Source organism: Theropithecus gelada, chromosome 11, assembly GCF_003255815.1.
Source record: "Theropithecus gelada isolate Dixy chromosome 11, Tgel_1.0, whole genome shotgun sequence".
NCBI classification, from domain to species: Eukaryota; Metazoa; Chordata; class Mammalia; order Primates; family Cercopithecidae; genus Theropithecus; species Theropithecus gelada.
The window spans coordinates 68,622,458-68,631,547 of NC_037679.1; the positions used below are offsets into that span (position 1 = coordinate 68,622,458).

The 9,090-nt window shown below is 55.5% G+C and overlaps 1 protein-coding gene across 3 annotated transcripts in view; it reads left to right on the plus strand.

The window, feature by feature from the left end:
• Positions 1–8,680, plus strand: part of MVK (mevalonate kinase) — a 23,666-nt gene extending 14,986 nt beyond the window's left edge. Inside the window, exons 8-11 of one of the 3 annotated variants that reach the window (XM_025402451.1) lie at positions 2,230–2,320; positions 2,697–2,813; positions 6,492–6,645; positions 7,837–8,680. In XM_025402451.1, the coding sequence (XP_025258236.1) occupies positions 2,230–2,320; positions 2,697–2,813; positions 6,492–6,645; positions 7,837–7,988 (514 nt within the window). In that variant the 3' untranslated portion in view covers positions 7,989–8,680. Of the gene's footprint in view, positions 1–2,229; positions 2,321–2,696; positions 2,814–6,491; positions 7,087–7,836 lie in introns of those variants that run through there. The other 2 variants (XM_025402450.1, XM_025402452.1) reach the window with 2 other exon arrangements.
• The last annotated feature ends 410 nt before the right edge of the window (positions 8,681–9,090 follow it).

Here is a 9,090-nt window from a genome sequence, read left to right on the forward strand (position 1 = left end):
GCCAGGCGTTGCTGGTGTGCTGGGTGGAGGTGCTGGGTCTGCAAGCCTAGGTTTGAGTCCAGCTCTCCCACTTGCCAGCTGGTGCCCTCAGGCAAGTCACTTCTCCGGGACCTCCAGCTCCTCGTTTATGTAAGGGGATCCTGAACATACAATCAGAAGCGGCGGCTCTGAAGTGCTTAGCTCTGCTGGCCGAGTTTATCCATCCTTTCCACAAGTACCATTGAGCACCTACTGTGTGCTGAGCACCGGGGCCTCCACAGGGAACAAAGCAAAGCCCCGCATCCGTGGAACTCATACTTTGTTGGGAGAAAAAAATCAGTTGCTCTGTGAGAGCATGTCAGGCAATCTTAAGCATCTTTAGGAAACAAGGCAGGGTCAGAGGCTACAAAGGGAAGGGGGGCTGATTGTATGGGGGTCGGGGGCTGCTAACAAAGGAACATTGAACAGGGACCTGAATGAGTCACACCGCTATGAGGTGGGGCTGGTCCCCAGCAGAGGAAGCGCGGTGCAAAGATCCTGAGGCAGAAGCATGCTGCCTGGCATGTCACACAGTAGCTGGGAGGTCAGGGTGGCTGAGCGGAGTGAGCAGCCCGGGGGAGGGAGGAGAATAGAAGAGGCTGGGGCCATGGCCAAGCCAAGATCACAGGAGCATTTACGAGGCTTACCCCCGAATGGTGGCCGCTGGATGGCGTATGAGCCCTGGATCTGGTGGGGCTGGTGACAGGCCTGTCTGCAGAGGACTTGTCTAAGAAAGATGAAGATGCAACACCCAAACTCCTCCCGCCTGGCTGGATGGGAGCATGGAGCAAACCAACCTTTGCTGCCTGCTGTGGGGTGCCACGGGAGCAGATGGCGGCTTTACAGAGAAGCTGGGGGCCGGACTCCACGTTAATCCCACAGATGGCTTAAGGAGCTTCCCCCCCTGCCGCCCCCGCCAACCATGCGTGGTGCCTCACTGTAAAGAAAAAATACATTGTTTGTGACGTGGATCAAGATGCGGCCTCCCAGAGCGCTACGCTTTTGAGGAATGGCTTGTCTTAGAAGGGAAGAGAAAAGCCAAATAGAACGTTCATCTTTTGTAAAGTTAAAAAAAAAAAAAAAAGGGGCCAGCCTCCAAGACTGAGAATCGATATTAATTTCATGGGCTTATGGGCAGTGAGATGAAGCAGGTTTCTGGCAGCCCTTTCCAGCCCTATTGGATTTTACAGTCTTGAACTGTGAAGAGAGCGAATAAAGGTATCAAGGGCTCTGCCCATCTCCAGCTGTCTCGGGCCAGAGCTCATCCAAATCCCCCACCCTCCATCCCAGCCTACAGTCCTCTGAAAGGCAGGTTGGATGGCAAGAAATGTTGGCTTGGACAACTACAAGGACAACTGGGATTGTGGCTTTAGGAGGGATTTACACAGCTCCTCGGGGGCAGGTGAGGACCACGGGGTCATGCTAGAGAGTCAGCTCAGTGTGGCTGCCTGGGACACGTCTGTGCACCAGGGGGCAGCCAAGGGGATGACTGACTCTAACTACACCTGGTTTTAGACCAGGGCCACTCGTCCGGGCACCATCGAGGTAGGGCAAGAATGGGCTCAGCGTGCTGGGGACAGTCCTGCCTGCATTTACCGAGCCCATGCGTGGCGCTGCCCGCATCAGCTAGCCTGGGCATCTTCCCTCTGCGTGATCCATTTCAGGGCCTGTTGTTTGGTCTAAAACTCCAGCTTCGTGAGGGTGACCCATGCACGTGAGCCTCCGCGCCTCCTTGTACTCTGCCGTAGCCACTTTGGATTTCTCACTGGATGACTGTGCCGGGTTCCACCACCTCCAGGCTCACACAGGCTGCTCCGACTGCCAGAAATCCTCACCCTTCTAGCTTTGCTTTGGTGGCTTCTTACCTTCCTCAGTTCTCAGTGTCCACGTCATGCCAGGAAAACCTTCTCGGACTTCTCCTGTCTCCCCTCTCCCCTCCCTGGCCCCGGCCCCGAGGCCAAGCTGTGCCTAGTATGTTGTAGGCCCCAGCTGAAGTTGAATGAATAGATGAGCTAGAAGCCAAGGGGCCTGGGATGGAGGCACAGCTGTGGCCTGCAGTGGGAGTCCCATGCTCCCCCAATCCAATGTCACCTCTTGTGCCTCCCTTCTTCCTCTGTATCAGGGTGGGGCGGCTTCCCGGACTGCTCCCAGTCCTGACCCAGCTCCTCCACCTTGAGTTTAGTGTGGACCTTCCTCCTCTTCACCCTGCAGGCCGCCGGCTCTCCAGATCCTGCTGACCAACACCAAAGTCCCTCGCAATACCAGGACCCTCGTGGCTGGCGTCAGAAACAGGCTGCTCAAGGTGACTCTTGTTCCCTTCCCGGGCAGGTTTCAGGGTGGCCAGGACACAGTTACATCTGGATTTTCCAGGTTTCCCTCTGGCTGATGGATTCTAGGGGGTGTGGTGGGCCTTGGGGCCCTTAGAGAGGTGGTTTTGGCAGAAAGGAAGGTACCATCCATACCCGTAGCCTGGCCAGGAAAACAACAGTGATCGGGCTCGTTAGACACACTGACTTTGCAGCTGGGAAGGCAAAAACCAGGCCCAGAAGAGAAGCAGTTTCCCCAGAGGATGGGCGCAGGCTGGGGGAACACCTCCTCCCTCCACCCCACTGCTGGGGCAGCTGTGCTGCATCTGCCTCCCCCAGGCCTCACCAGCCATTCCTTCTTTTTTTCTCTAGTTCCCAGAGATCGTGGCCCCACTCCTGACCTCGATAGATGCCATCTCCCTGGAGTGTGAGCGTGTGCTGGGAGAGATGGGGGAGGCTCCAGCCCCAGAGCAGTACCTCGTACTGGAAGTAAGAGGCTGTCTGCAGGAACCAGGGTTATTGAGTCCACACCACTGTCCAAGGCAGTGGCTCTGCAATCTGGCTGTGCTCAGAATCCCCTGGAAGCCAGCACATAGAGGCCAGGCCCTGCCTCTGGCCTATGCTCTCAGAAGCCCTTGGCCTGGGCCCAGGTCTGTGTGTGCCACACAAGCGTATGTTATTTTCAGGCCTCTTCCCAGGTGATTCTGAGTAATTGGGAGAGAGCAGGGAAGGAGGTCAGGGCCTGGCTTGTGCTAAGTGCAGTGGAACAGGTTTGGGGTCACATCTAAGGAGCTCCGGCCCACGTAGGTAGATGGGGACGTGGCTGATAACAGTGCTCTGTCGGTGCAGGGGTGACTTCTTACTTGGTCCTTCTCCTGCTTCATGGGTGCATTCAACAACTACTTGTCAACTTCCTGCTTTGGGTCAGACAGGTCCTAAAATTGTTTTTTCATCATCATAACCCCATCCACTGCCATTTGCATAATTCTAGTGTACAGGTTGTGAGCTCGTACTTTGGGTGTGGTTAGGCCTGTGTGTGAATCCCAGCTCTACTTCTGCTGGATGTGTGGCCTCACTGGAGTGTCTTAAGAATGCTCAGATTAGACGGGCGCAGTGGCTCACCTGTAATATAGCACTTTGGGAGGCCAAGGCGGGTGGATCGCTTAAGCCCAGGAGTTCGAGACCAGGCTGGGCAACATGGTGAAACGCTGTCTCTACAAAAAATACAAAAGTTAGCCAGACATGGTGGTGCGTGCCAGTAGTCCCAGCTACTCGAGAGGCTGTGGCAGGAGGATCACTTGAGCCCAGGAGTTCAAGTTTGTACCCTGGGCGACAGAGTGAGACCTTGTCTCACAAAAAAAAGAACACTTGGAGTCTCATGGGTGACACACAAGCACAATGTCTGGTGTGCCATGAGCTTAGGGAAGCAAAGGGTCCCAGGCTGCCCCTGGACACAGTCTAGCTGGCCTGGTGAATATGGGCTGATGTTAGCCAGCTGGCTGCCCTTGCGGAGTGAGAGGATCGGGTGGTCCCCAGCTGCCGTGGCTCTGCAGCAGCCATCAGTGAAGGGACAGGAGGGGACCCCTTTGAGAGGGGTGTGCGATCTCCATGTCACCACAGTCCCCCCTACTCTGTAGTCATTGCCTGGTGCCTCCCGGTCCCCCTGTGGGCATTCGAGTCTGTAGCCCCTGTGCTGAGTGGAAGCTGCCACTAAAAGCTTTTTACAAATCATTTTTTTCACTTGATCCTCACACCCACCTCCCTGTGAAGTAGGTGTCTTACCCCTATTTCACAGATGTCAAAACTGAGGTCTGAAGGAGGACTTCCCCCAAGGTTATCCGGCTAGTAAGTGGCCGAGCCAGGGGTCCAGCTGACAGACTTGTCTGTCCCTTTATTCAACAGCTCTGTCGTGAGCACCTACTATGTGCCAGGGTAGAGCCTCCATTGAATTCCTGCGTTTCTGCCCTCATTCCCTCAGTCTTTGTCTTCCTAGCTCTCGATTCCTTCCACGTAGAGAGGAGGGAACGCAGTCCTCCCCGAGTAGGAAATTAATAATGATAGAATACTGCCTAAAATACACCCTGTCGAGCCCCTGGAGAATGCCACAGAACAGCACGTTGATTATACATTGTGTGTATTTTTGGCTGTGGCAGCCGCTGAAATGTGCAACTCGGCTGCTGGACAGCTTTGCACTCAAACCAGCGAACTGTTCTCCTGTGTCACAACCTGTCATCTGATCCTTGACAGATTTTGGATCAGAATGTGACAGGTGTCTGGAACCTGCCTCGGCAACGTGACACCTGGCGCTCAGGCGCAGAGAGCGGCCCCCAGAAGTCTTCTCTCACATCCAGCCCATCGGGCTGCTGAGAGGCACCCGGGGCTGCCACCAGGCCATCAGGCCTGTCAGCTCATTTGTCAAAAGTGCTGAGCTTGGCGCGGGGCGCGGTATGAGGCAGGCTGTCGGGGGGGGCCACCCCAACCCTGCCCAACCAGCCGTCCCCACGCGGGACAGCCAGGTAGGCCTCCGCAGAGATGCTTCAGTGATTGGCAGCTCCTGGTATACAGGCGATCCAGGTGCCCCGGAACAGAGCTTCACACAGAAGTGAGGAAAATCAGGAGTGCTCTCAGAAGCAGGGTAGACAGGAGCTTCACGTCAGGCAGACCCGCCTTCCCGTGCCAGCTTGGTACCTACTAGCCCAGTGATCGTGGGCAAGTCACTTCTCTGAGCCTCTGTTTCCCCTTTTGTAAAGTGGGGATGATGGTAAGGTACCCATAAAAATACTAATAGCACATATCTTGTGCCAGGCATTGAACAGAAAACTCACCTTGTTTCATCTCAGGGCAAAGAAGCAGATACTTTTTTTTTTTTTTTGAGAAAGAGTCCTCTTGCTCTGTTGCCCAGGCTGGAGTGCAGTGGCGCAATCTCGGTTCATTGCATCTTCCACCTCCCAGGTTCAAATGATCCTCATGCCTCAGCCTCCTGCCTAGCTGGGATTACAGGCATGCGCCAACATACCTGGCTAATTTTTGTATGTTTAGTAGAGACGGGGTTTCGCCATGTTGGCCAGGCTGGTCTCGAACTCCTGACCTCAAGTGATCCACCCGCCTCAACCTCCCAAAGTGCTGGGATTAAAGGCATGAGCCACCACACCCTGCTGAGGCAGATACTCTTATGACCCTGGTTTACAAGCGGGAGACAGACCAGCGCAGAAGACCTTGCCCGAGGACACACGACCAAGAAGGGGCAGCACCGAGACTCAAACACAGGCCTACTTGACTCCAAACCCCGTGGTTTTTACTTCCTGATGGCTGGGACTGTGGCTGGGCGTCCATCCTTAGAGCCCCAGCACGTTGTGGGTTAAATGAAATCTAACTACTGGGTGCCTGGGCAGTGAAAGCTATGAGTTTTATTTTTTCATCCACATGCATCTTGTTGGATCCTTAGAGCAGGAAGTTTACCCTGCATAATTGAAGAAACCTAGACAAACAGCTGTTTCCCTGCTTATGGCCTTGCTGGAGTTAAACCTAGTTCTTATTCTGAAACCAGTCCCCAAGGCAGCTGTAGAGAGGCATATTATTTGAAACTTTTTCTCTTGCAAATGACAGAAATCCATTTCAACCAGGCTTTTGTAGAAAAGGAATGTATTGGCTCCCAGCTGAGAAAACCAGAGGTAAACGGCTTCAGGTATAGCTCAATCCAGGGGCTGAACCATTGTGTCGGGAATCTGTCCATCTGCCACATAATCTCTGACCATGTGGCAAGATAGGTCATCTTGGTGACTTGTGTCTGAATTTAATTATTTTAGCAGCTGTAGTGGAAAGGGGCAGAGAAAACCCGGGACGAGGGCGGGGGGACTGTAATTGGCCCAGCTTGGGCCACATGCCCATCTTTGATCAGTCACCAGTGCCAGAGGCTTCTGTGACCAACCCTAGGATATGTGCTGAGTGCTGTGGTGAAGGTATGCTCAGCTCTACCCAAGCTCCATGAGAAACGCTGCAGGGGAGAAGGATTCTTTTATAAGTGGAGAGGGCCAGCGTGCCAGGTAGGCGAAACTGTTAGCTGTCTCCAGCCAACAACTGTCAGATGGACGAGGCAGGCTCAGGGGTGGGCACAGGACCTTGGCCTCAGGCAGGCCAAGTGGGAACAGATGGAACCTTCTCCCCTAGGAGCTCATTGACATGAACCAGCACCATCTGAATGCCCTTGGTGTGGGCCACGCCTCTCTGGACCAGCTCTGCCAGGTGACCAGGGCCCGCGGACTTCACAGCAAGCTGACTGGTGCAGGCGGTGGTGGCTGTGGCATCACACTCCTCAAGCCAGGTATCCCGGGGGTAGGTGGGCCAGGCTGCCAGCCTGGGCTCCTAAGAGGGGTCCACCTGGAGAATTCCCTTGAAAGGAAAAAGAGACCTGGAAACAGGTCTCAGCTCTGCTGTGTGGCCTTGGGCAAGTTAATTAGCCTCTCTGGGTCTTGGCTTTCCTCCTTGGTAAAATAAGGATGAGAGTATCTAGCTTGCAAGATCATTGCCCAGATTCAAGCAGGAAAGTGCACCTAGAGAGCCTGGTGCAGGGCTGGGCTGGGGCTGGGGCTCCTGTCATCGGGGCTGTCCCCACAAGCTTGGGAAGTAACCAGGGCATTGTCACTCTCCACGTCTGCCTCACCTTGCCCCACTTGTACCCCTTGACGTGGTCAGGATGGGGTTGATCTTGCTACAGAACGAAAGGTTTTCCTTCCCGTTGGTCTGGAGAAAGAGCAAGACCGAGTAACCACCTGACACCTACCTCTGCCCTCAGGCTCGCTCCTGATCTACAGTAGGCACTAACCGTTCCCACCTGTCTCAGTTTCCCTCTGTGCTCCTTGTCCCCTCCTTCCTGGTCTCCCTTCTCTTTCTCTTTTGTCTTTATTTCCTCCTCTCTGTTCTTCAGCCTTCTTTTCCCCTCTGTTTTGCACTGAACCCCCTTGGGCTCCAGGCATCCCCTCACCCTCCGTGATGGCTCCCAGGCCTCAGGAGGTGGCCACATCCTCACTCCAGCTGACCCCGACTGTTGGTTCCTAATTCAGAGCCCATGACGATGGTGGAACTTGACATTTCTGGAGTGTGCCCGCTGTGCCAGGTGTTGTGCCAGGCACTTTACCTGCGTTATTTCCTTTAAGCCTCCCTGGGGTCTGCATGGGGGAGGCATCATGATTCCCATTCCCAGATGAGGAGACTGAGACTGAGAGAGGGGAAGTCACTTGTCTGAGGCCACATGGCCAGTACAAGGCAAGGCCAAGTCCTGTGACTTGAGAGCCCATGTTTTTAATTCTTGCTCCCTAAACCCCTGGGGGTACAACGCTGGGCATTCTGGTGCGCGGAGGGGCTGCAGGTAACCATGGGCCTCATGGGCCTGTTGGCTCAGGTGGGGTCACAGCCAGGAAGGCACAGCAGGAAGGCCCGGGCTTTTGCCTTGAATATGATGAGCTTTTCCCTCAGAGCAGCGTTTTCAAGGGTGACCTGCCTTCCCTCCCCACAGGGCTGGAGCAGCCAGAGGTGGAGGCCACAAAGCAGGCCCTGACCAGCTGTGGCTTTGACTGCTGGGAAACCAGCATCGGTGCCCCCGGTGTCTCCATCCACTCAGCCACCTCCCTGGACAGCCGAGTCCAGCAAGCCCTGGATGGCCTCTGAGAGGAGCCCACGACACTGCAGCCCCACCCAGATGCCCCTTTCTGGGTTATTCTGGGAGCTGCAATTTGCCCCTGTGCTGCCCAGCGGGCGCCCAGCTCCTGACACTGCTGGAGAGGCCCCAGCCGCTTGGTGATGCCGGCCGAGCTCTGCACAGTCCCAGCGGTGGGACCTACGGAGGCATGGTCTGCGCTCTGCATCCTCTGAAGCCAGCTGAGCAGGAGGCCTAGGAGGGTCCTCTGAGGCTCCAGACCTGAGACAGACGGGCTGCTTTCCCGAAGCTCCCACGGTCCCATCTGCTTCAGGCCCCGGCTTTGGCCTGTGTTCTCCCTGGCCGCCTGGGTCGGATGCTCAGATGCTGGGGCCCGGTTCCCGGAGAAATGTGCCTTCTATCTCCCTCTGCAGGGACCGCCCCCATCTCGCAGAGCCAGGTCTCTCCCTCCTCCTCCAGGAAGCCTTCCCCTACCCCTTGTCCCCCCTCCCTCCCAGAGCACCTGCTGTCTGGGTAGCTCACTCAGCACTTGCTGCGGCCTTCCCTTCTACCTAGCGGGACGGGGCTTCCCCAGGGGCTGTCCTGGAGGTGGTGGGCCTGGTTAAATAAGGCAGGGTCCATGTGCAGTTTCTTCCAATCTGTACCTGAGAGGTTTGTGGAAAAGAAAGCAAAGGGGGAATAAAAAGATTTTGTGTCAGCAGTAGACTAGGGAGACTCCAGGCCACTAGCACCTTCCTCCTCTGTCCCTGTCCCCTTTCCAGCTGTTTCCTCCATGGAGCTCTTCAGCAATGGAGGGAAATAAGGGTTTGGGGTCACTTTGTTGTGTGTCTTGGGGATGAGGTGGCTTTTCCTGGATGGCCCTTGCTGGAGAGGGACTGGAACACGGCTCTCAGTCCATGAGCACAACTCCAGGCTGCTGCTGCAGAGGGAGAAGTTGAGCTTCCCAGCTCCAGAATCCCAAGCACCCACGAGAGCACAGACCTGTGTAAGACAGGAAAGTAGAACCTGCCACCGCTCCTGGGCATGCCTTCCTTTCTGAAATGAACTGGCTGGATGGAGAAAACAGACTCAAATGTTCATAGCCCGGGTGCCTGGCACTCCCCACCCCCACCC